Source organism: Sus scrofa, chromosome 4 (assembly GCF_054392235.1).
Source record: "Sus scrofa isolate SSC_HxYL_T2T_F1_AM1 chromosome 4, Sscrofa_HxYL_maternal_Yorkshire_Landrace_v2.0, whole genome shotgun sequence".
NCBI classification, from domain to species: domain Eukaryota; kingdom Metazoa; phylum Chordata; class Mammalia; order Artiodactyla; family Suidae; genus Sus; species Sus scrofa.
This window is the reverse complement of record NC_139386.1, coordinates 135,038,191-135,065,348: the sequence shown is the minus strand read 5'-3', so window position 1 is coordinate 135,065,348 and position 27,158 is coordinate 135,038,191. Positions and strand designations below refer to the sequence as shown.

General features: G+C 42.4%; 2 protein-coding genes across 6 annotated transcripts in view; one reads left to right on the top strand and one right to left on the bottom strand.

The window, feature by feature from the left end:
• The window catches only part of ODF2L (outer dense fiber of sperm tails 2 like), a 604,788-nt gene that overhangs the window by 263,800 nt on the left and 313,830 nt on the right, over positions 1-27,158 (bottom strand). The gene's annotated exons all lie outside the window — the stretch shown is intronic.
• Positions 5,844-27,158, top strand: part of LOC100512780 (calcium-activated chloride channel regulator 4) — a 45,401-nt gene continuing 24,086 nt past the window's right edge. The window contains 7 exon segments of the mRNA XM_085024279.1: positions 5,844-6,028; positions 8,732-8,869; positions 9,272-9,419; positions 15,300-15,408; positions 17,547-17,724; positions 18,542-18,760; positions 25,527-25,758. Of these exon segments, the coding sequence (XP_084880405.1) occupies positions 5,873-6,028; positions 8,732-8,869; positions 9,272-9,419; positions 15,300-15,408; positions 17,547-17,724; positions 18,542-18,760; positions 25,527-25,758 (1,180 nt within the window). The 5' untranslated portion in view covers positions 5,844-5,872.

The window sequence follows — 27,158 nt, the reverse complement described above, 5'->3', positions numbered from 1 at the left end:
ACTAAACATAGGACGACCATTTGATCTAGCAATCCCACTCCTGGGCATCGATCCAGAGAAAACCACAACTCACAAAGATACATGTACTCTGATGTTCATTGCAGCACTATTTTCAATAGCCAAGACATGGAAACAACCTAAATGTCCATTGACAGAGGAGTGGATTGAGAAGATGTGGTACATATACACCATGGAATATTACTCAGCCATTAAAAGGAGTGAAATACCAGCATTTTTAGCAACATGGATGGACCTAGAAACTATCATGCTAAATGAAGTCAGCCATACAATGAGACACCAGCATCAAATGCTTTCACTGACATGTGGAATCTGAAAAAAGGACAGACGGAACTTCTTTGCAGAACAGATGCTGACTCACAGACATTGAAAAACTTATGGTCTTTGAAGGAGACAGTTTGGGGAATGGGGGGATGTGCTTGGGTTGTGGGATAGAAATCCTGTGAAATCAGATTGTGATGATCAATATATAACTACAGATGTGTTAAATTCATTTGAGAAATAATTTTTTAAAAAGGCAGCCTAAGGGCCGGGGAGCAGTGCACCACAGCCAGGGGAGCACAGGAGGAGGCCTGGGTCTGCAGAAGAAGCAAGGTGCCACGGTTGGGGAGGGGGAGGAGGGACTGCCCGGGGAATTTCCTTCTCTGTGCACCTGTGGGCTTCTTCCGGCGTCTGGGTTCCTCTTCCATGGGCTATGGGGATGGGAGCCCCATCTTGGACTCCTGAGGTGGGCGTGGCCGACCACCACTGAGTGTCCCATGAGCAGGAACCCCCTGTGGCCTTCAACACCCCAGGGGTCATCACCACTGAGGGCCCTGCAACCAAGCGCCACTTGTTGCCCTCACCCCTGGGGAACACACATGACCTGCTATTGCCACCTGCACACCCCCTCCCTATCAAGGAGATAACAGCCTGTACAACCTGAGGAAAGACAGAGCAAGCATCCAAACCTAGAGCAGCCCTTACATCACAAAAAAACAGTAAGCCCTCACAAGTTATCCAGGGATGCTCAGGCATATAAATAGCCCACCAAGACTATAGTAGACATTTGTTTTCCCTAAGCTCACAGAATAAGAAAAATATAAGCAAAATGACGACGCACAGGAACCATTCCCAGGTAAAAGAACAGGAGAATTACTCTGAGGGAGCAAACAATGAAACGGACCTCTGCAGTCTAACAGACACCAAGTTCCAAAAGGAGGTCATGAAACACTGAAGGAGTTACGAGTGGGTATCTACAGTAGCGCAGATCTCTTTAAAGGGAACTAGAAACTATGACAACCAGCAAACTGCTGTATTTTTTTGATGTTCGTGTCAACGCATAAAAACGTTATAGGTTTTCATAGTATTTATACAACAAAAATTGTAAAATAAATTTTCTATTATTTCTTCACTGGATAGGATTTTTTAATTCATTCTAATAATTCAATTCTATCCTATCTTCCTTATTTTACCAAAGCCTTTATAATTCTTTCACTTAGGAGATAAAAAACAACAACAAAAACAAATAAAACCAATAGAAAATGCCAATGACCAGGAGATATTTATTTTTGAAAAGGTAAAAAAAAAAAAAAAAACTGATTACCATTTATCCAGGCTCACAAAGAAGAACAGGGAGAGGACTCAAATAAACAAAATAAAAAGTGAAGGAGGCAACAACTGATATCACAGAGATACAAAATATCACAAGAGGATACTGTGAAAGTTATATGCCAACAAACATATTTGAAAATAGAAAAAATGGCCAAATTTCTAGAAACATACAGCCTGCCGACACTGAGTGAAGAAGCAGCAGATAATTTGAAAAGACCAATCACCAGAAGTATAATAGAATCTGTAATTTTAAAAAGCTTCCTACAGACTTCCTATGTGGCTTGCAGCTTAACTACTCAGTGTTGCTTCTACAGTGGCTGTGGCTCAACCCCTGGCTCGGGAACTTCCCTATGCCACAGGTGCAGCCACTTAAAAAAGAAAAAATAAATAAAAATAAAAAGAGACAAGGAAAAAAAGAGAGAAAATAAATAAATAAACTTCCTACAAACAAAAGTCCCAGCCCACACAGCTTCACGGGGGTAGTCTACCAAACACATAGAGAAGAACTTATGCCCAACCTTCTCAAACTATTCTTAAAGTGAAGAGATCCCAAATTCATTCCATAAGGAAACCATTACCCAGATACCAAAACCAGACAAAGACACTACAAAAAATAAAATTAACAGGCCAAAATTATCTTTGTTGACTACAGGTGCAAAAATCCTCCAAAAAATATTAGCAAACCAAACTCAACAATATATAAAAATCATCATACCTCATGACAAAGATAGATTTATTCTAGAGTCACAGTGTTGGTTCAACATATGCACATCAATCAATGTGATATACCACATTAATTTTTTTTTCCTTTTTAGGGCTGCACCTGTGGCATAAGGAAGTTCCTAGGCTAGGGGATAAATTGAAGTTGTAGCTACTGGTCCACACCACAGCCACAGCCACAGCCACAGCAACGTGGGATCCAAGCCATGTCTGTAACCTACACACTGTTCATGGCAACACAGATCCTTAACCCACTGGGCAAGGCGAGGGATCAAACCTGCATCCTCATGGATACTAACTAGTCAGGTTCCTAACCTGCTGAGCCACAATGGGAACTCCCCACATTAATTTTTAAAAAGTACAAAAAAATACATGATAATCTCAATAGATACAGAAAAAGCATTCAACATCTGTTCGTGATAAAAATTCTCATCAGAGTGTGTATATGGGAAACATATCTCAACATAATACAGGCCATTTATAACAAGCCCACAGCCGACATAATAATAAATGGTGAAAAGCTGAAAGATCTGCTGTTAAATTCAGAAACAAGACAATGACACCCACTCTTATTGCTTCTATTTAGCATAGTATTGGAAGTCCTGGTCAGAGCAATCAGATAAGAAAAAAATATGAAAGTAATCAAATTAGAAAAGGTGAAACCATCCCTATTTGTGATGATATGATACTTCATATAAAGAACTGTATAGACTCCATCCCAAAACTACTAGAATTAAATAAAAAATCAGCAGGGTAACATGATACAAGACTAATATACAGAAAAATGTTGCTGTTCTAAACATTAATAATGAAACAGAAGAAAGAGAAAGCAAGGGTCCAATTCCATTTAAATTGCATTGAAAAGAATAAAATACCAAGCAATAAACTTAATCAAAGAGGTGGAAGAACTATACTCTGAAAATTATAAAACATTGATAAAGGAAACTGAAGATGATTCAAAGAAATGGAAAGGTATTCCATGCTCTTGGATTGGAATAATTCATATTACTTAAATGGATATACTATCCAAAGAAACCTACAATTTAATCAAAATACCAAGGACACTTTTTGGTTAGAAAAAAAAACCTATAATGAAGAATCCTAAAATTTAGATAGAACCACAAAAGATCTTGAACTGCTAAAACAATCCTGAGAAAAAAGAACAAAGCTTGAGGTATAACCCTCCCAGACTACAGGCTTTACTACAAAGATACCATAATCAACACAGCATGGTACTAGCACAAAAACATGGATCAATGGAACAGAACACAGAGCCCAGAAATAAACCCATGTATCCATGCTCAATTAACTTATAACAATGGAGGCAAGAATATACAATGGAGAAGACAACCTCTTCAACAAGTAGTGCTGTGAAGACCAGATGGCCCCATGTAAAACAATGAGATTAGAACATCCCACACATTATATACAAAAACAAACTGGTTTAAAGACCTAAATGTAAGACCAAAAAGCATAAAACTCCTAGAACAGGCAAAATATTCTTTTACGTAAATCATAACAACATTTTCTTTGATTAGTCTCCTAAGTCAAAAGAAATGAAAACAGAAATTTTAAAATAGGGTTTAATTAAACTTAAAAGCTTTTGCATAGCAAAGGAAACCATCAACACAATAAAAAGATAGCCTGCAAAATGGGAGAAAGTATTTTCAAGGGATATGACCAATAAGGATATATTCAAAATATACAAACAGTTTGTACACTCAATATAAAAAAATGCAAAAAAAAAAATGGCAGTTCCCACTGTGGCTCAGTGGGTTGTAAACCCAAGAGTATCTATTTTTAGTATCCATACTGTGGATCCATTGATCCTTGGCCTCACTCAGTGGGTTAAAGATCTGGCATTGCCGTGAGCTGTGGTGTAGTCACAGATGAGGCTCAGGTCTAGCATTGCTGTGGCTGTGGCGTAGGCCAGCAGCTGTAGCTCTGATGATTTTTGACCCCTATCCTGGGAACTTCCATATGCCAGGGGTGCAGCCCTAAAAGAAAAAAAAAAGACAAAAACAGGCCAGAGGACTTGAATAGACATTTTTCCAAAAAAGACATCCAGATAGCTAACAGATATGTGAGAGGATGCTCAGCATCACTAATCATCAGGGAAACATAAATCAAAAGCACAATGAGGTACCATCTCACACTGGTCAGGATGCCCATCACCAAAAAGTCTGCAAATAACAAATATCAGAGAGGAAGTGGAGCAAAGGGAACCCTCCTACACTGTTGGCGCAAATGTAATTTGGTGCAGCCACCAAGGAAAACAGTATGAAAGACACAGAAGAAACCCAAGTGCCCATCAACAGACAACTGGATTAAGAAGACATATTACATATACAATCTCCTGGGAGGGACCATCATGGAAAATAATATTTTAAAAAAAGAATGAATATATGTATGACTGAGTCACTTTAGTATACAGTAGAAAGTGGCACAACATTGCAAATCAACTATTCTTTAACAAAAATTAAAATAAAAAATTTTAAAAAGAAGATGTAGAATGTGTGTGTGCATGTGTGTATACACACACATAACGGAATATTACTCAGCTGTTAAAAATAATGAAATAATGCCATGTGCAGCAACATTGATGGACCTAGAAAATACTATACTTTTTGAAGTAATTCAGGCAAAGACAATATGATATATCATTTATATGTGAAATCAAAATAATATACAAATTAGTATAACATGAAACAGAAACAGACTTAGAAATGGAAAATAAACTTGTGGTTACCAAAGCAGAGAGAGAGAGGAGAGGGACAAACTAGGGTTATGGGATTAACAGATACAAATTACTGTGTATGAAAAGGTAAGCAGTAAGGATACACTATAGAGCACAGGAAAGTACACCCATTATCCTGTAATAACCTAAAGTGGAATCTAATCTGAAAAAAACACTGAATCACTATGCGGTACATCTGAAACTAACACAGTGTTGTAAATCAACTATACTTCAATTAAAAATTGTTTTTTCATTGAAGTCTCTAAGCCAAATTACACAATTTGGTATAATTTACGTTGAATAGTCTTACATAATGATCCAATATTTATACTCTCGGTAGATAATTTACCAGTAAAACCACTTTGTAAAATTGAGGAACACCACTGTCATTTCTGTTTCTATCAATTTCATTACAAATTTTTATTAATTTTCACATAGCTTGCTATGGAAAGTACTAAGCATTTGTCTATACTCAGAAAATTAACCAGAAGTATAAAGTATTGAAAATGTATCCCAATAAGAAAAGACACAAATTGTTTTATGAAAAAAATCTTATTTCTAGCATGTTTCTTGACCATTTTTACAGTAACATGCAATGAAACCACTGTGTTCCTGCAACCCAAGTATTCTCCCACAGACACAACACTGACCTTTGTGCAGTCAATACCCCATAATCAGCCAACCGTGATAAAATATATACATATATACTCATAAAGAGAGGGGGGGAGGGAGAGAAAGAGAGGGGTGAGAAAGAAAAGCCTCTTGAACAAGCCAGCCCTGGGCCAGGACGACTCAAGAGGGAGGATGGGTTTCTTCAGCTCTGTCCTCCTCTTGGTCCTACACCTGCTGCAAGGGTCCAGAACTTCCTTGGTTCAGCTGAACGCCAATGGCTACGAGGGCGTCCTCATTGCTATAGACCCTGCTGTGCCAGAAGATGAAACACTCATCACAGAGATAAAGGTAAGGAAGGAATGGAGTTCTCTGGTTTGAACTGCAGAGAAGAAGACAAGTTAGTAGCTAATGACTGCAATGGAAATGTCTCCAGAAGTCTAAAAGCAGCATGGGCAGTGAGGACGATGCAGGACTGGGCAGTGAGAAGCAAGGGTTTCAGACGGGGTTCTACCCTGTCTCACCACAGGACCAAAGCCCAAAAGGCGCAGGGACCTCCCGATCCTCAGTTTCTCTGCCTGTGAATCGGCAGTTGAACCCGTCTGCTCTTTAAACAGTTGTTTACTGAAGGCTTGCTCATGGCATGCCAGGAGAAGGAGCAGGGATTTTTCCAGGGCCCTGATCTGCTGAGCACACATTCTTTCCAGATTACAGAGGTACCAGGAGCGTGCCACTGCAGAGCAGGTCAGGGGTAGTGAGCTGCTAGGCAGTGGAATAAGTCAGCGAGGGGATGGGCAGGGCTGGCAGGGCTGGACGGGACAATGTGTGTTACCGTCTCCCGCGGGGTATCAGGGGAGGCCTCACTGTGGACGTGACATTGACGGAGGCCCGAGGTGCGTGAGGGAAGGGCCACGGAGACCTGGGGGGCGGGGGACAGCAGGTGCAGTGGCATGGAGGGGACCGCATGCTTGATGTGACCAAGAAGCAACAGTGAACGGGCAGGAGGAAGGCTGGGGAGAGCTAAAGGGGGAAAGGCAGCAGGTCCCAGACCGCTGGAAAGATCTGGACTTTCACTCCGAGCGAGATGAGAATCCATACAAGGCTCTGAGCAGAGGAGAGGTGTGTGCTCATGACTGTTCTGGGGTCACTGGGGCGGCAGTGCTGAGGAAACTCTGCAGGGGGCTTTTCTTGTCACCCGTCCTGTACCAGCTCTGCTGTGGCACAGAGGTCCCTCCTGCACCAGCTCTGCTATGGCACAGAGGTCCCATCATGCCCTAGCTCTGCTGGGGCAGAGAGGTCCCATCCTGCACCAGCTCTGCTTCAGCACAGAGGTCCCACCCTTCACCAGCTCTGCTGGGGCACAGAGGTCCCACCCTTCACCAGCTCTGCTGGGGCACAGAGGTCCCACCCTGCACCAGCTCTGCTGTAGCACAGAGGTCCCACCCTGCACCAGCTCTGCTTCAGCACAGAGGTCCCATCATGCCCTAGCTCTGCTGGGGCAGAGAGGTCCCATCCTGCACCAGCTCTGCTTCAGCACAGAGGTCCCACCCTGCACCAGCTCTGCCGCGGCACAGAGGTGTAGGAGGACACCGGGTAGGAAGCTGTTGCAGGTGAAGTGATTGTGACTAGGGACAGGCATATTGTGGCAGAAATCACAACATGGTGTGATCCTAGACATATCCTGAGAGCATCGCAGAGAAATTTGCTGACAGCTCAGATGCGTAGGGTAGAGGAGGGATGGAGGTCAAGTCAGTGTCACAGAAAACTTCAGTTTTGAGCACTTGGAAATATAGAATTACCATAAATTGAGAAGTGTTTGGGAGAACATGCTTTGGGAGCTCCCTAAAGCCCTTTTCCTAGTAATAGTCATTCCTCTGGGTCTTCAGTTCTTTGTACTCTGACCCCTGCCCTGAGCCCAATCAATTTAATTATCTCTGTACATTAAGAGCACACTGGACTATCTTCCAGAAAACAGGGAAGAATGCCCTGGAATTCTGGCTGACCCCTGCCGTGAGCCCAGTTTAATGATCTCTGCAATATATGAAGAGCACACTAGACTTTCCCAGAGAACAGGGGAGATTGTCCTGGAATTCCTGAAGAAGAAGCATTCCACTGTGGGTTTATGTTAGGTCAGGAAGTATCGAGAAGGAAAATCTACTCTGAAGTAAACAATACTGTAGACGCTGAAGCTGCCAGCAACATGAAGAGGCCAGCACAGCCATAGTGCCCAGTTTTCCTCGATTATTCAGTGGGTTTGACCATGGAGAACAGACTAGCAAAGAATTTTCATCCATCTGTTTCCCCTGCTGGATAACAGGCTCTATGGAGGAACTATTTCTCCTACCAATCATCGTCTTTTGAGGCTCAGGACACCGCACAACGTAAGGTGATGTTATTTGCAGCTTGATGGGAGAGCAAGAAGCTCTGCCTCTCTGGTGAATTTTTCCATTTCTCTCCTTCCCAAACCAGAGCTGCCTCTCTGGGAGGTGAAAGCATAGTGAAAAACCTCTGCTACAGCCCACCCCTAAAATCTGGTTTCCTCAGCGTGCATCAGATAAGGCTGTCCTGTACCAGAAATTACGATAGTAATAATGTCAATGAGTTTTATGACTGCCTATGTGTAGAGTACTTTATAGCTTATTTCACTTTTATGCCAGGCTCAAAGACAGGTGGTAACAGTACATTAAAGAGATAAGGAGACTGAAATCCAAAGTCATATAAACCAGCCAAGGTTTAAAAGCCAGCATTGTAACCAAGTCTAGATACTTCCAAAGTCCATACCTTTATCTTATTAAATAATTCCTTATAACATCAAACATAAGTATTTGCCTTTGATAGAGGATTATGTAAGACTGACAACCGTTAAACGTGCAGGATTAAGCCATGATTTTGGACTAAAAGAGACAAAGCTGGGATTTTGAATCAGAGACCTTTCTCACCAGTCGGATGCTTTTTTGAGTTAATGTGTAGTGATAAGAAATGCCTGTGACGAATGCCCGTTCATCTATTCCACCTCCCTGAACCTACTCACTCCTCTTTTTCCCGTCATAATAGGACATGGTGACTACGGCTTCGACGTTTCTGTTTGAAGCCACAGAAAAAAGATTCTTTTTCAAAAATGTATCAATATTAATTCCAGAGAGCTGGAAGAACACGCAATACAAGAGGCCAAAACACGAAAGCTACAAACATGTAAGAGTCAAAAAGTTTCTCTTAAAAATACTTTCTCTAAAGACTTGTGGTTGCCTGATGGGAGGGGGAGGGAGTGGGAGGGATCGGGAGCTTGGGCTTATCAGACACAACTTAGAATAGATTTACAAGGAGATCCTGCTGAGTAGCATTGAGAACTTTGTCTAGATACCCATGTTGAAACAGAACAAAGGGTGGGGGGGAAAATGTAATTGTAATGTATACATGTAAGGATAACCTGACCCCCTTGCTGTACAGTGGGAAAATAAAAAAATTAAAAATTAAAAAAAAAATACTTTCTCTGCTGCTGCTCAGTTTTGACCTAAATTAATCATTTCTGAGTTTTTCAGACAAATGTTATCATTCCCATTCTGATGGTTTAAAAATCTTTTGAAACATTCGCAGGCTGATGTCATCGTTGCACCACCGACCGTCCCAGGTAGAGACGAGCCGTATACCAAGCAGTTCACCGCGTGTGGAGAAAAAGCAGAATACATCCATTTCACCCCCGACTTTGTACTCGGAAAAAAGCAAAATGAATTTGGACCACCAGGTAGGAATTTTCGTCAACCAATAAGCAGCTTTGTATCTATGTTTGGTGTACAAGCCTTGAAGCCAGAGTCCCGAGGGTCAAATCCTGACTCCCCTACAGCTGTGGGTGACCTTGGACAAGGGACCTAGCTCCTCTGTGCTTATTTCCTAAAAATGCCGGCTAGAGGAGCTCCTACCTTAAAGAATCATTGAGAATGTTAAACTAGATAATCCTTTTAATTATATTCAGTTCAGTGTCTTCAGAAATTTGGACATGGGAAAGCTATAATAAATGTTTTTCAAAGGGAATACTTTTTAGATTTTAATTTTTCAGTTCTCCACTGCTGGATATTAATCAATCACATGTCACCTCCATGGAAGGCAGGTGCATGACAAGCTGAAAAGAGCCAAGATGACAGCTCCTAGCCAAGACAAAACACCCACAGGCTGTTAGCTGCTGCTATTAGTCAACCCATTCTTTGAACCAAATGAAGTTATCTATAAGTGATCATTTTTTACCTATTAAAATGGCAATTTCACCTATTTAAATCTAAAAAGTTAAGACCATTGTTTCAAATGAGCTAAAGGACATTATTTTTCAGAGGAAAATGAAAATCGTTGTCAAAGGAGAGCCCAGCCCACGTGACTACTCAATAGCCTTCCTGCATCCTTACAGCCCAGAATCACCTCTTCCTCCTCCACTGCCCCTTCAGTGACGATTCATAAAGTCTCGTTTCTGCCAAACTGTCAGCTAGAGCTGGTCCTCGCCATTGCCTGGACCTGCTCCCCACCTCAGCCCAGTCTTCCTTCTCCCTATACTTTGGTCTGACTGTATTTGTTCTCCTTGGCACCGTAATCCTTTGTGCCCTTCTAGATACACTTTCTTTCCTACCTGGCATGTCCAATGAAGTCAGTTGTGTCAACTCCCTCACCTTATCCTTAGTTTTACTCAACTAGCCATTGAACTGAATTTCCACACAGTTTCTTTGGCTCCTATTAATACATTTTCAAGATTGTGAAAGAAAATTATAAAACTAATTGATATGTTTTAAGAAAATGTTTCCAAAGCTCACTGAAGCCCTCAAAGCTACTCGATAGTGTTTGAACGTACTTTTCTCAGCTCCCTTCTCATTCCACATAGAAGCTATTCTAAGGCTTCCATCACTTTTCTCTAGGTTTCAATCCCAATAGACAAGAGAGAGACCTTCATTGGGAAAAGAGCCTCTACCTACTTCCTCTCTACTTCCAACCTCGTGTCCACCTTCATTTCCCACCTGCTAGAAGATATTCTCTCCAATCCTGAAAGCCAATTATTCTCCAGTCATTTCAGTCAATGTCACCAAGGGCACCCTTGTTCTCTTCTCAAGCCCCCACTGCAGCTATTTCCCATTTTTTTTCCCTTCTTCCTCCCAGACAGGAGTTTTTCCATACAGTGATATCTGTGTTCATGAGGGAAAAAAAAATTCACATTCTGTCAAACTGTATACCTGAAAAGCAACAGGTTTCTGGAAATAGTAAGGCCAGAAAAGGATTTCTCAAAAACCTATTCAAATTATAACAACAATTACAACAACAACAGGAGTACCAAAAGAAGTGATTCAGACCGCACAGTCAACCTCTCCACTGTTGTGTTTTGCTGCCACAACGCCTACCAACATACACTCATATAGAGCTGAAACACTTTTTAAAAAGTGAAAGTGAGAGTTCCCTTGTGGCTCAGAGAGTTAAAGATTCTGCAGTTGTCACTGCAGCAGCTCAGGTGGCTGTTGTGCCATGGGCTCAGTCACTGGCCCAGAAACTTCCACATGTTGCTGGTGTGACCAAATATATACATGTCTCAGAGGGTCTGGTGGGAAAGTACCAGGAGGCTGTGGCTCATTGTGCGGCAGGACATTGGAGGCAGAGGTCCTGGGCTTATTTATCTGCATGAGTTCCCCTGGAGGTTTCCATTTTGGGAAAATCTGACCCCACCCAGCAGGGCTGAGAAGCCCCAGGCCAAACAACAAACAGGGTAGGAACACAGTCCCACATCAACAAACAGGCTGCCTAAAGTCTTCCTAGGCACCCAGCTGCCCCCAATCACATCCAGAGACAAAGCTCCACCCACTATAGGGACAATAAACAGCTTCACCCACCAGTGAGCAGGCACCAGTGCCTCCCATCAGGAAGCCTGCAGCAAGCCCCTCTACCAACTTTAGACACAAAGGGGGCAGACATCAGAAGCAAGAGAGACTACAACCCTATTGTTTGCAAAAAAGGAGACCACACTAAAAATCTATACAAAATGAAAAGGCAGAGAATTATGAACCAAATGAAAACACACAATAAAAACCCAGAAAATCAGCTAAATGAACTGGAAAGAGAAACATGAGAAAGACTTCAGAGTAATGATATTAAAGATGATCCAAGATCTCAGAAAAAAAACTGAAGGCAAAGATTAATAAATTACAAGAAACACTGAACAAAGAAATAGAAGATTTAAAGATTAAACAAGCAGTGATGCAAAATATAATAACAAAAACAAAAGATTCACTTGAAGGAACCAATAGCAGAATACAAGAGGCAGGATGAATAAGCAAGGTGGAAGACAGGCTGCTGGAAATCACTGACTGCAGAACAGAATAAAGACAAAAGAATGAAAAGGAACAAGGACAGTCTATGAGACCTCTGGGACAACTTTAAATGCACCAACATTTGCATTATAGGGATGCCAGAAGGCGAAGAGAAAGAGAAAGGGCCAGAGAATGTATGTGAAGAGAAAATATCTGAAAACTTCCTTCCTATGGGAAAGGAAAAACTCAGTCAAATCCAGGAAGCATAACAATTACCATATAGAATCAACCCAAAGGGGAAGATCCTGAGACACATATTAATCAAACTGACCAAAAATTAAAGACAAAGGGAAAATTTTGAAAGCAGCTAGGGAAAGCCACAAATAACGTACAAGGGAACCCCAATAAGATTATGAGCTGATTTTTCAGCATAAACTCTACAGGCCAGAAAGAAATGGCATGATATACTTAAAGTGATGAAAGGAAAAAACCTCCAACCAAGATTATTCTACCCAGTAAGGCCCTCATTCAGATTTGAAGAAGAAATCAAAAGCTTTACAGATGAGCAAAAGCTAAGAGAATTCAGCATCACTAAACCAGCTTTACAGCAAATACTAAAGGAACTTCTCTAGATGGAAAAGAATACACCACAATCAGAAACAAGAAAATTACAAATGAGAGGCTTCTTTTCTAATATTTCATTGTCAGTATCATAATTGTAACCAATTTCTGACTGTTAATCTTGTATCCTGCTATTTAGCTGAATTTGTTCATCAGTTTGAGTAGTTTTTGGGTGGAGTCCTTAGGCTTTTCTATATGTATATAGTATCATGTCATCTGCATACAATGACCATTTTACCTCTTCTCATAATAACAAACCACAGCTAACTTCATTCTCAATGGTGAGAAACTGAAAGCATTTCTGCTAAGATCAGGAACAAGACAAAGATGCTACTCAGCTGTAAAAAAAAAAAAAAAAAAAACATGAAATAGTGCCCATTGGCAGCAACATGGATGGAACTAGACTCTTATACTAAGTGAAGTAAGTCAGAAAGAGAGAGAAAAATACTATATGCTATTACTTATATATGGAATCTAATATATGGCACAAATGAAATTTTCCAAGCAAAAGAAACTCATGGACTTGGAGAAGAGACTTGTGGTTGCCAAGGGCGGGGGGAGGGGGGAGTGGGATGGACTAGGAGTCTGGGGTTAACAGATGCATATCTGGTCACTTGTGATGCAACATGACAGAGATAATGTGAGATGACTGGGTCACCTTGCTATACAGTAGAAATTGACAGAACACTGTAAATCAACTGTAACGGAAAAACTAAAAATCATTGAAAATAAAATAAATGTACCTGCAGTAAGGAACATGAGACGGCTCCCTGATGAGGGTAGACATATAGGGAAGGAAGGAATCATCCACACACACGACATCCAAGCCGGCAGTCACGAGGAGAGATACAAACGCAGGAGGCCACGGACGCATTTCCAATGATGGGGTCTGGAACTCGAAGCAATCGTGCACACGCGCACACAGACTGCCACATCAAAACTCGAAGCAATCGTGCACACGCGCACACAGACTGCCACATCAAAACTCGAAGCAATCGTGCGCACGCGCACACAGACTCCCATATCAAAACTCGAAGCAATCGTGTACCCGCGCACCCAGACTGCCACATCAAACCCTTAGTCTGGTAGCTGCAGACTAAGATGCGTGAGGGGCAACTGCTGTCAGCTGAGAATGAAGCAAGTCTGCAAGTAGAACTCTATAAGGAGAGAGCTCCGGGAGCTCCCTGGTAGTGTGGTGGTTAGGGCCGGCCTTGTCACTGCTGCTGTGGTGTGGGTTCAGCCTGTGGCCCAGGAACGTCTGCATGTCACTGGCGTGCCCCAAAAGAGAGAGCGAGCTGCAGGTATGCGCAGCTTCACATTTTCTCCTGACCCACTAAATTCCGATTACAGCAGCTGATAGGACTTTTTCTCCCATCGCAAAGGTTGTAATTATGTACTCACTCTTCTGGCACCCATTGCCTAGGAAACTCAAACCAGTACCTCTAAAACTGAATAGGTATAGGACGTATGGGGGGATCTTGTTAATATTCAGATTTTGATTCATGAGGCCTAGAGCAAGCCTGAGAGTCTTCGTTTCTGACGAGCTCCCAGGGGTCCCTGCCGTGGTCCACAAGGACCACAGCTTGCGTAACAAAGACTAAAAGACGAAACAAAATCTGCATAATACTTACATCGTCCTCCTGTTTTCAAATCTTACATGAGCTAATTTGTTTTACAGAAACATGTAACAGAACACACTGTATTTCCTCCCTTATCTCCACCTCCCTTTCCTCAAAAGTTTGGCCTCATTTTCGCTAAAGCGAAACCTCTCTTTTGTTTTTTCCTTATTTCTTCTTCCTTCAACTCTGTTCATTTACCTGCATCCTTCCCTTCACCCTGGATTCTTTGGGGAAAAATGTTAATTAACCTCTTGGCCTCTAAGCAGCTCTGAGTCAAGGACTATAAGCTATTCCTCTTCATATCTTCGGGCATATTGACAGTGCTAAATACGTAATTAATAGCACTGCTATACAGTGAGTGCTACTTCGAGGTTAAGCACTTTGAGCCAGTTCACTTCAGCATCACCACAATCACACATGGCTTAGAGGAGCCTTTCTCCATCTCGTTGTGTATCGCCCACTTCAGGAGGCGTTTTAGACTCTTTTCTTCCTAATGCCCCCCATGATATTTTCACACCTCACATGTACTACACATCTGCCTGTGTTGTTAGGCATTGAGCTTACAGGATACACACACCATTGTAATATCTAAGATTTATTAACCCCAGGTACCAGTTTTAGCCACTTTGGGACAATTTCACCTCCAACAAAAATGCATTTTACAGACATGAAATTGAAGGTTAAGAAAGGATACACAGCTCAGAAGAGGCAACATGGTGAATGAATAAAATAATAATTGAAAAACTGGGTGAATATACGGAAGGATGAATGACACAGAAGAAAAACATTGTATTTCCTGACCTGAAGGAGGCTCCCAGTCTAACTATAGTGTGGATGTCAGTCTCCTACCATATAGCCGCAAATACCCAAGCCCAGTCTATCTGGGCCATAGGAAATACTCTAGAAATGTTTCGTTGATTAAACAGGCTGTGGAATAAAAAATAATATGCTTTATGGTATAATGTAATGTCACGTAACATAAAGATGTTGTGAATGATGGCAGTCATTTAAAATCAAAATTATTGTAATAGGAAAAAAAATACCTTTAAAAATATGAGATATACTTTGTCCTTCAAATTATAATCATATATTTGGAATATCTCCCCACAGGCAGAGCACTTGTGCATGAGTGGGCCCATCTCCGCTGGGGCGTGTTTGATGAGTACAATGATGATGAGCCTTTCTACATGGCGAAGTCAAAGAAAATTGAAGCGACAAGGCATGGCCATTTAAATCGTCCTAAATTACTGCAGGCTTTAATTTCTTCTTTTCCTTAGTTTGAGTTCTTTCAAAAGCCATGTATTCATTTTCGCCTCAATGCAGGTAACAGAAGCAATGCACTAAACAATGATTTCCTGGTTTTTTAGAAAATGTTTAGAAACCGTTTAAAATACATGTAACCTCAAGAGGGTTTGGTAGACAAGCTGACATATTTTTTACACCTTTCTACCACAACTGCCAGAACTCATTTGTGCTGAAGTTAGTGTTTTATAGAAAGGTTTGTAATACATGCTAGGAGATCAAAATTATTTACACTACAAAAGAATGAGGAAAAATGAGTAAGAAGTAGCAGTAAATGAGTAGGAAATCAGCCAACTTCAAAGAGCCAAATTTCTTCAGATTTAAATTTCATTTTTAAATACAACCTAATATCGTAGTTAACAGACAATCCTCTTGGTTCTGAGATCAAGACAGGAGAATAGTTGGGGGAGTTCATTTAAAGTTAAATTAAGTGCCATCAATATTAGAAGCACTACTGGGGCTGAGGACTTGCCACAAATGTGCAAGTTGAAAGATACATGATTTCAGTGAAGGCGCCATTCATGAGTTTCGGGACACTTTTTTGTTTTTGCTTTTTGTCTTTTTAGGGCCACACCCACGGCATGTGGAGGTTCCCAGGCTAGAGGTCTAATCAGCTGTTCCCACGCCAGAGCCGCAGCAACGGTAGATCCAAGCCGCGTCTGCGACCTACACCACAAGCTCAAGGCAATGCCAGATCCTTAACCCAATGAGAGAGGCTGGGATCGAACCCGCAACCTCAAGGTTCTTAGTCGGATTCGCTTCTGCCGCGCCACGACGGGAACTCCAGGACAATTATTTTAATGAGCATTACATTGCTGACACTTGTTTACACTACATCACCCTTAAACACCTAGTCTCTGCTACAGAACATTCATCATGGCTGTAAATACAGATAACAGCATACATTCCCTGGGCTTGGAGGTAACAGAAGCATAGACAGGTTCGTTTAGGAGAGTCCCTAAACGATTGAGTGAAATATAATTACTGCTTCCTGAAATTGAACTGGAAACATATTTTAAAAATTGGATATATTCATATCACAGACTATCTGCTGTAATCACTACAACCTGTGTCCAATTTCATACAATAAAGCATGTGTCTAATATATGCTTTGCTCTGGAGTTCCCGTCATGGTGCAGCGGAAGCGAATCTGACTAGGAACCATGAGCTTGTGGGTTTGATCCCTGGTCTTGCTCGGTAGGTTAAGGATCTGGCATTGCCATGAGCTGTGGTATAGGTTGCAGATGCAGCTCGAATCCTGCATTGCTATGACTGTGGTGTAGGCTGGTAGCTGCAGCTCTTATTCGACCCCTAACCTGGGAACCTCCATATGCCGTGGGAGTGGCCCTAAAAAGCAAAATAAATTAAAATAAAATATGCTTTGCTCTATAACTTACTGATACCTCACTCTGTTTGCAGCTGTACACTTCACAAGTTTTCTCCAGATACCTACAGTGCATTTATTGCCTCAAAGCCAGCAGGAGAAATGTCTTAAAAGGAGTGCCTCCACCCATCTGAGTTTAAGCAAGACGGCAAACAGCTTTAATATAAGCAGAAAACTCAGCCATTGTACCCATTTCAGGGCCCATTTAAAATGTGCTTTGCTGAGTTCCTGTCATGGCTCAGCAGTTAACGAAGCGGACTAGGATCCATGCAGATGCGGGTTCAACCCCAGGCCTCGCTCAGTGGGTTATGGATCTGGCGTTGCCATGAGCTGTTGGTGTAGGTCATAGGCGCAGCTCAGATCCAGCATTGCTGTGGCTGTGGCGTAGGTCGGAAGCTACAGCTCTGCTTCAACCCCTAGCCTGGGAACCTCCATATGCCATGGGTGCGGCCCTAAAAAGACAAGGAAAAAAACTGTTTTGCAATTTCTTGGAAAATAGATAACTACCCTGGTAGAAACCCTTAAACTTTGCTGTCAGAATATTATAGGTATGGTACACAAATGAGAATAAAAACCTCTATACAAGGATTATTATGAAGAGAAACACTGGAGATTTTTAAAAACTGTTAATGGTTATGTTGCTTCAAGGACTAAATGTCATATATTTTCAGGTGTTCCATAGATATCACTGGTATAAACAGAGTTTATAAATGTCAAGAGAACAACTGTGTAACTAGAACTTGCAGAGTTGATGCTAATACGAAACTGTATGAAAAAGACTGCCAGTTCTTCCCTGATAAACACCAAACTGAAAAGACATCCATAATGTTTATGCAAGGCATCGATTCTGTAAGTATGCCCATCACCGCTTCAGACTGTCTGTTTACAGTCGAAGGGCAGGTCCTCATGTTTATAAGACACCTCTGCAGGTGACCAGGACTACCCCTGGCAGCTACACAGCAAGCACTCACCCAGTGTTACTTACTAAGATTATTACTATCACCGATACTGAAAATCCGCACTGCTATGGCACTGACTCCTCACTGAATCATATTTCCCTCAACAAACAGAAAATGTGCATAGCATCTTAATTTTTATCAAGTGTATACTCAGATCTTTAAATGCGTTATATGTAAAACATTTTTTTTTTTATTTTCCCACTGTACAGCAAGGGGGTCAGGTCATCCTTAGATGTATACATTGCAGTTACAGTTTTTTCCCCCACCCTTTCTTCTGTTGCGACATGAGTATCTAGACATAGTTCTCAATGCTATTCAGCAGGATCTCCTTATAAATCTATTCTAGGTTGTGTCTGATAAGCCCAAGCTCCCGATCCCTCCCACTCCCTCCCCCTCCCATCAGGCAACCACAAGTCTCTTCTCCAAGTCCATGATTTTCTTTTCTGAGGAGATGTTCATTTGTGCTGGATATTAGATTCCAGTTATAAGTGATATCATATGGTATTTGTCTTTGTCTTTCTGGCTCATTTCACTCAGTATGAGATTCTCTAGTTCCATCCATGTTGCTGCAAATGGCATGATGTCATCCTTTTTTATGGCTGAGTAGTATTCCATTGTGTATATATACCACATCTTCCGAATCCAATCCTCTGTCGATGGACATTTGGATTGTATGTAAAACATTTTTAATCTTATTAAACCTTTAGATCACTAGGTTCTGTAATGAAAAAAACCATAACCGAGAAGCTCCAAGCCTTCAGAATAAAAAGTGCGATTCCAGAAGCACCTGGGAGGTGATCAGCAATTCCGAGGATTTTAAGGGCACGGTGCCTATTGCAGCACCACCCCCGCCACCCGTCTTCTCATTGCTGAAGATCAGTGAGAGAATTGTGTGCCTGGTTCTTGACAAATCTGAAAGCATGGGGGTAAGCTTCATGGGGAAACCTGGACATGTGTTGGGAAGAGACAGCACAGATCAGAGGGCGGTGAGGCTAGACGAAGACAACTGCGTGAGGGGCTTGGCCTCAGTGGCTGCAGAAAGACAAATGAGGGCCCTGACGGGTCCAAAGAGCCACGTCCCACCAGCCCACCGGTGGAGGAGTGGTGGGGAGGCTAAGAGACAAAGAGGAACAGGCAGAGGCAAGCACTTGGCCTCTCAGGATTCAGCTGCGTGTCTGGTAAGTTTCACCCACTGGGACGTCTGGAGACTCCACTCTCTAGAGGAAGTCCGTCCACTACAGTCTAGATGGATTCTGGGAGCTCTGGGAGTGGTTTCACTTTGGGAAAAATAGTACAGAAGCCTTAGAGAGTAATTTAGAGAGTCTCTAAGTTGTGAGTCATCACCCCTAGTTCCGCTCAAGCCTCCACCTTATCCTCTAGCTCTTCTTTTCTTAAGTTTTTAATTATGCATATTCAACAATCATGATACTTCAGGATTTTTTCCTTGTGTTAATCTTACACTTAACAGGCTATCAATATCTGAGTACTAGATGATAGCTTGCATACTGTTTTACCTCATTAAATGATTGCCGGAGATACTCGTTTTTAAGATCTGAAAATTTTGTGATGAATGCTTTAAAACCTTCATTTTAAAACTTTTTTGTGGATTTTATTTTTATAAGAGTATAGTTGATTTACAGTGCTGTGTCAATTTCTGCTGCACAGCGTAGTGACGCAGTCACATATATGTTATACATATACATACATATCATATATATTATACATATACATACACATCATATATATATAGATATATTCTTTTTCTCATTCTATCTTCCATCATGCTCTATCCCAAGAGATTGTGCTGTACAGCAGGACCTGGTTGCTCATCCATTCTGAACGCAATAGTTGGCATCTACCAACCCCAAACTCCCCATCCATCCCACATTCTCCCCCTCTCCCTTGTCAGCCACAGGTCTGCTCTCTATGTCTGTGAGTTCCTGTTCTGTAGATAGGTTCATTGGTGCCATATCTTAGATTCCACACATAAGTGATCTCATATGGCATTTGTCTTTCTCTTTCTGACTTACTTCCCTTGGTACGAGAATCTCTAGTTCCATCCATGTTGCTGCAAATGGCATTATTTCGTGCTTTTTTTTTTTTTTTTTTAATGGCTGAGTAGCATCCTTGTCCTGTTCCTGATCTTAGCAGAAATGCTTTCAGTTTCTCACCATTGAGAACGATGTTAGCTGTGGATTTGTTATTATGCTGAGGTAGGTTCCCTCGATACCCACTTTATGGAGGGTTTTTATCAGAAATGGGTACTGAATTTTGTCACAAGCTTTTTCTGCATCTGTTGAAATGATCATATCATTTTTATTTTTCAGTTTGTTGATGTGGTGTGTCACACAGATTGATTTGCAGATATTGAAGAATCCTTGCATCCCTGGGATAAATCCCACTTGAGCACGGTGTTATGATCATTTTAATATATAGCTGGACTCAGTTTACTAATATTTTGTTGAGGATTTTTGCATATATGTTCATCAGTGATATTGGCCTGTAATTTTTTTGAGTGTGGTATCTTTGGTTTTGGTATCAGGATGATGGTGGCCCCATAGAGAAAGCTTGGGAGTGTTCCTTCCTCCCCAATTTTTTGGAAATGTTTCAGAAGGATAGGTGTTAACTCTGCTCTGAATGTTTGATAAGATTCACCTGTGAAGCCATCAGTTCCTGGACTTTTGTATTTTTGAAGTTTTAAAATCACATTTTCAATTTCAGTACTTGTGATTGGTCTATTCATATTTTCTATTCCTTCCTGGTTCGGTCTTGGTAGGTAGCATCTTTGTAGGGATCTGTCCATTTCTTCTCGGTTGTCCATTTTATTGGCAAAGTTGCTCGTAGTAGTCTCTTATGATCTTTTGCATCTCTGTGGTGTCAGTTGTAATGTCTTTTTCATTTCTAACTTTATTGATGTGAACCTTCTCCCAGAGTTCCCGTTGTGGCTCAGTGGAAAAGAATCTGACTAGCATCCATGAGGACACAGGTTTGACCCCTGACCTTGCTCAGTGGGTTAAGGATCCAGCGTGGCTGTGAGCTATGATGTAGGCTGCAGATGCAACTTGGATCTGGCGTTGCTGTTGCTGTGGTGTAGACCAGCAGCTGTAGCTCGGATTTGACCCCAGCCATGGAACCTCCATATGCCATGGGTATGGCCCTAAAAAGACCAAAACAAACAAACAAACAAAAAAACAAAAAACAAGAAACAAAACCTTCTGCCTTTTTTTCTTGATGAGTCTGACTAAGGGTTTATCAATTTTGCTGGTCTTCAGAGAACCAACTTTTGGTTTCATTGATCTCCTCTATTGTTTTCTGTCTCTATTTCACTTATTTCTGCTCCGACCTTTATGGTTTCTTTCCTTCTGCTAATTTTGGGCTGTTCTTCCTTGTCTAGATGTTTTAGGTGGGCGATGAGGTTGTTTGAGACTTTTCCTGTTCGCTGAGATGAGAGGTGTTGCTCTAAACTTCCCCCTCAAAACTGCTTTTGAAGTGGCCACAGGTTTTGGATTGTCACATCTTCATTGCCATTTGTCTCTAAGTATCTTTTGATTTCTTCAATGACCCATTGCTTGTTTAGTAGCATACTGTTCAGTTTCCATGAGTTTTTGGGCTGTGCTGTTTTTTGTTTTTTCTCTTGTAGTTGACGTCTAGTCTCATAGCATTGTGGTCAGAGAAAATGCTGGAAATAATTTCAGTGTTTAAAAATTTACCAAGGCTTGATCTGTGGCCCAAGATGTGATCTATCCTGGAGAATGTTCCATGTGCACTTGAGAAGAATGTATATTCTGCTGGTTTGGGGTGGAATGTTCTATAAACGTCAGTCAAGTCTATCTGGTCTAGGGTGCCGTTTAATGCCTGTGTTTTCCCATTGACTTTCTGTCTGGATAATCTGTCCACTGATGTAGGTGGGGTGTTAGAAGTCCCCCATTATTATCGTGTTGCTCAGCTTCCCATTTTATGGGTGCTGGCAGCTGCCTTATATACGGTGGTGCTCCTACACTGGGTGCATGTACATTTGCAGTTGTTATAACTTCTTGGACCGATCCTTGGATCATTCCCTGGTGTCCTTCATCTCGTGATTTTCTTTATTTTAAAGTGTCTCTTGTATGACACAAATATTGCTCCTCTCGCGGTGACTCCATTTGCATGTAATGCCTCTTCCACCCTCACTTTTATTCTGCATGTGCCCTTAGGTCTGAAGTGGGTCTCTTGCAAACAGCCTATGTATGGGTATTGTTTTTGTATCCATTCAGCCAGTCTGTGTCTTTTGGTTGGAGCATTTAATTCATTTATACTCAATGTAATTACGGATAAATATGGACTTACTGGTATTTTCTTAACTGTTTTGGATTGTGATTTTAGGTCTTCCCCCCCCTTCCTCTTTTGTTGTCTTCTCCTGTGACTTGCTAACTATTTTTGGTGTTGTGTTTGAATTGCTTTTCTTCTTTGTCCATTATAGTTTTTTGGTTTGTGGTTCCCATTAGATTTTGATATAATCATCTATACATGTTCAGAATTGTTTTTGGTCACTGGTATCTTATTTTCAAATGCACTTTTTTGTTTGTTTGTTTTTTTGTCTTTTCGCCTTTTCTGGGGCCGCTCCCCGGGCATATGGAGGTTCCCAGGCTGGGAATCCAATCAGAGCTGTAGCCACTGGCCTACGCCAGAGCCACAGCAACGCGGGATCCGAGCCGCGTCTGCGACCTACACCACAGCTCATAGGAACACCAGATCCTTAATCCACTGAGCAAGGCCAGGGACCGAATCCGCAACCTTGTGGTTCCTAGTCGGATTCGTTAACCACTGCGCCACGACAGGAACTCCCTCAAATGCACTTTTAATGTTCTGCATTTGTCCTCTTATCATGCTTGCTAGTTTTGATATCATATTTGTCAATGGGTGATTTCCTACATTTATATTATCTTCGCCTTTACCAGTGAGCGTTCTCATTTGCTATTTTATTGTTTCTAGTTGTGGCTTATTCTTTTCTGCCTAGAGACGTTCCTTTAGTAGTTGTTGTAGAGCTGGTTTGGAGGTGCCGAATTCCCTTAACTTTTGCTTGTCTGAAAAGCTCCTGACCTATCAAATCTGAATGAGAGCCTCGCTGGATGGAGTAGTCTTGGTTCTAGGCGCCTCCGCGTCATCAGCCCCTCCACTTCATGTCCTTAAATACATCTTGCCCTCTTTTCTGGCTTGCGAAGTTTCTACGGAAAAATCAGCTGTTATCCTTGCGGGGCTCGCTTGTCTGTTATCTGTGGCCTTTCCCTTGTGGTTTTTAATATTTTTACTTTGTATTTCATTTTGTCAGTTTGATTAGTATGTGTCTTGCTGTGTTGTTCCTTGGGTTTATCTTGCATGGGATTCTCTGTGCTTCCTCAACTTGAGCGAGTTTTTCCTTCCTATATTAGGGAAGTTTTTGACTATAATCTCTTCAAACATTTTCTCTAGCCTTTTCTCTCTCTTCTCCTTTTTGAACCTATATTATGGAATGCTGGTACATTTAATGTTGTCCCAGAGGTCTCTTAGACTCTCTTCTGTTCTGTTCATTCTTTTTTCTTTATTGTTTTCTGTGGCAGTGATTTCAACCACTCTGTCTTTCACCTCATTTATTCATTCTGCCTCCATTATCCTGTTGATTCCTTCTAGTGTATTTTTTATTTCAAATATTGTGCTATGCATCTTAGTTGGCTTGCTCTCTAAATTCTCTGGCTCTTTGGCAAACACTTCTTGCAACTCCTTGGTCTGTGCCTCCACTCTTTTTCCAGCACCTTGGATCATCTTTACTCTCTTCGCTCTGAATTCTTTTTCAGGTAGATTGCCTACCTCCTCCTCTCTTCCCTGTTTTTATGTATTTTTGTCTTGTTCCTTTGTCTGAAACCTAATTCTTTGTCATCTCATATTGTCTCACTTTCCATATTTATTGTCCCCTTAGCAGCAGCAGCTGGTGCCCAGTCCTGGAGTTCTCAGGGGTGGCAGCAGCTTACATGTACCCAGAGCACGCACTGGGAGCAGGATCATAATACCTCTCCAGGAGCCAAGTGGCTGCTAGGGATGGGGTCCATGAGGGAGGTGACAGTGGTTCATGGTTTACAGGATTGCTCTTGTAGTGGGCAGGCAGGGGGAACAGTGGCTCCTGCGACCCCTTCCATTACCAAGCAGCTCTCAGGACAATCTCCTGTAGCTGGAAAGTCACCAGCTGCTCCTGCAGTCCCTCCCTTTGCTAGGGAGGCAATGGGGCCTGCTCTTTGTAGCTGAGGGGCAAGCAGCACTGTTTGGCCACTCTACAGAGCGCTCTCTGTACCCCCAAGGGTGGGGGCTGCTCCCTAAGTGTTGCTAAACGGCTTTCTCTGGAGCCGCAGGACTGCACACTCCTGTGGCCCCTCCCCTGCGGGGCCACTGGCAGGAGTGCTCTCTGTAGCCACCTCGGAGCTTGTGTCACTCTGCCCATACTCAAGGCCATTTGTGGCTCCTGTGGCCGCAGCTGTCAACATGCATCTCTCCTGCAGTCCCCTGCAGGGCTGCTGGCAGGAGCCATGGAGGTTATGCTGGTCCCATGGTCACTCTGCCTGCCTACCAGGCACTCTTGCCTCCTGTGGCCAGCTGTGGATCCATGCTGCTCATACTGTTCCCTGGCTATGGAATGTGAACTGCTCTTGTGGTCCCCTGCTGGGCTGCTGGCACTTGTGCTGTTCCAGAGGTGACTCTGCCACTCTGCATTCTCTGCAGCCCTAAGGGCAGGGGCTGCTCCCAGGTGGCTCCTGGAGCTGGAGCAGTAGGTGTCCTGCAGACTGAGAGTGAGCCCAGGGAACAAGGCTGTAATGGTAGACCCCGCCCTTTCCCAACAGCACCCCCAAACAACGGCACCTAGCCTCCAAGCCTGACGGGGTTGCCTCAGCTTTTACCCTCAGACTGATCGTCCTATACTCTGGTCCCTTTCTGCACAGCCAACCCAAGTTTTCCCCCGTGTAGCCGGCCCCAGCTCGCTCTGAGTCTGATCTCCAAGGCTGGGTTTCAGTTCCCCACCCCCGGCTGTTCCAGCATGCAGTTGGGAGGGTCAGGGCCATAGCACCGAACGTTTGTGGAGGACGGTTCCCATTTTAACTGCCTCACACCGATTGCTGTGTCCCCTCCAGGACACCAAAGCTCCTCCCCTGTCCCGGCTGATCCCCTCGCTGGTGGGGGCACTTCCCAGGTGCAGGAACTTGTCCTCTTTCCAGCTCCCTCCGAGGGGTGCAAGTCCTGTCCAGCTTCCTTTCTCATTGTCTCTTTTTCTTCTTTTTCCTTTCTTTTGTCCTACCCAGTTTTGCGAAGTTTTTCTTGCTCTATCAGAATCCTGGGGTCTTTGGTTAGTGTTCAGCAAATATTCCATGCAAATAGTTCTGCATGTAGGTGAGCCTCACATCCTACTGCTCGGCGGATGCTCTTCTCTCCTCCCCGCCAGCTCTTATTTGTGCAGTTTGCAGCCCCAAATCAGCTCTAGTTAAAAGTGTGCGCTCTTTACTGTACTATCATATACCCCACAATACACAGAACTATATTTTCGGGTTTAGCACCTCAACCATTTATAATTGCTTTCTTTAATAACACTAAATACTGCCATAGAAAATTCTAACCAACACACATTACATGTGACCTGCTATCATTTGCAGTCAAAACCAACTTGGTTGTTTTTCCTATCCTTTTTTTATTCAGAATCACAATCGCCTAAATCGAATGAACCAAGCAGTCAAGTATTTCCTGCTACAGACCATTGAAAATGGATCCTGGGTGGGCGTAGTCGACTTTGATACTACTGCCCACATCAAAAGCAAGCTAATCCAAATAAAAAGCAACAATGAAAGAAGAAAGCTCTTGGAGAGCTTACCGACAGAAGCTTCAGGAAGAATTTCCATCTGTTCTGGAATTGAATCTGCATTTCAGGTGAAAATTTCTCTGCAAAAATAGTTTGTCTTTCTTAATTTTTAAGGCTATTTCTGTGTTAATTTCTACTGCACATATTACTGCCTAACTTTAACATAACTAATTCTAGGAAACACTGTCCTAAGCAAATAAAAGAAGCTCAATTAATTTTCTTAATGAGTCAGTTCATCTGCAGGTAAATTGATGGGAGAATAGATGTCTATACATTCCCTCTTCCAGAATCTTGTCCTGTTGTCACGCAAAAGTCAGTGCTCAGTAGGAGTTCCTGTTGTGGTTCAGTGGGTTAAGAACCCAATGAAGTGTCTATGAAGATATGGCTTCAATCCCTAGCTTAACTCCGTGGGTTAAGGATCTGGCATTGATGTGAGCTGTGGTGTATGTCACAGATACAGCTTGAATCCAGCTCTGCTGTGGCTGTGGTGTAGGCCTGTAGCAGCAGCTCCAGTTTGACCCCTCGCCCAGCAACTTCCATGTGCTGCAGGTGTGGCAGCGACAAAGGAAAAAAAGAGAGAGAAAAGTCAATGCTCAACAAATATTTCTTAAATAAATGAATGTGATTCAGCCAGAGTCATCGATTTCTTTATAGCAGTAAAAGAGTTAAAGGCCTAATTCCACGGTGGGCCAATCTTCGTTTTCGTTTCTGCGACATTCTGTGAGGCAATATGAAGTTACTCTTTTTTTTTTTTTTGTCTTTTTGCCATTTCTTGGGCCGCTCCCGCAGCATGTGGAGGTTCCCAGGCTAGGGGTCGAATCGGAGCTGTAGCCACCGGCCTACACCAGAGCCACAGCAACGCAGGATCTGAGCCGCGTCTGCAACCTACACCACAGCTCACGGCAACGCTGGATCGTTAACCCACTGAGCAAGGGCAGGGACCGAACCTGCAACCTCATGGTTCCTAGTCGGATTCGTTAACCACTGCGCCACGACGGGAACTCCTGAAGTTACTCTTCTAAAGCAGGTGCAGCAGGAACTGTTAGCTATGCTCAGGGTGAGGAGTACCGGTCAGAGCAGCAGTTTCGGCATCAGAGTACCGGCTCTGCCGCTTACCGGCGAGGTGAGCAAGGCAGAGATTTCAGTCTCTCTTGATTCTCGCTGCCTTATCTAGAAAATATAGAAAAATAAGAATGCCTATCGCATTCCATGATAGGACTATCGTGAAACTTGAGTGAAATGACACATGTTCATACCTAGAATAAAATTCCTTTTATTTTATGGTAAATATATAATTCACAATAATTATTATGAATCTTATTTTTATCCAGTGGTCAGGTTGAGGTCATAATTACTATTGATGGTATCACTTTCCTGCTTAGAAAGGTTTACTGTCCCCTCATGGTCTATAAAATTAAATCTGAATTACTCATTCTTCATTCTGATATTATTTAGAAGCTTCTCATCCCCTG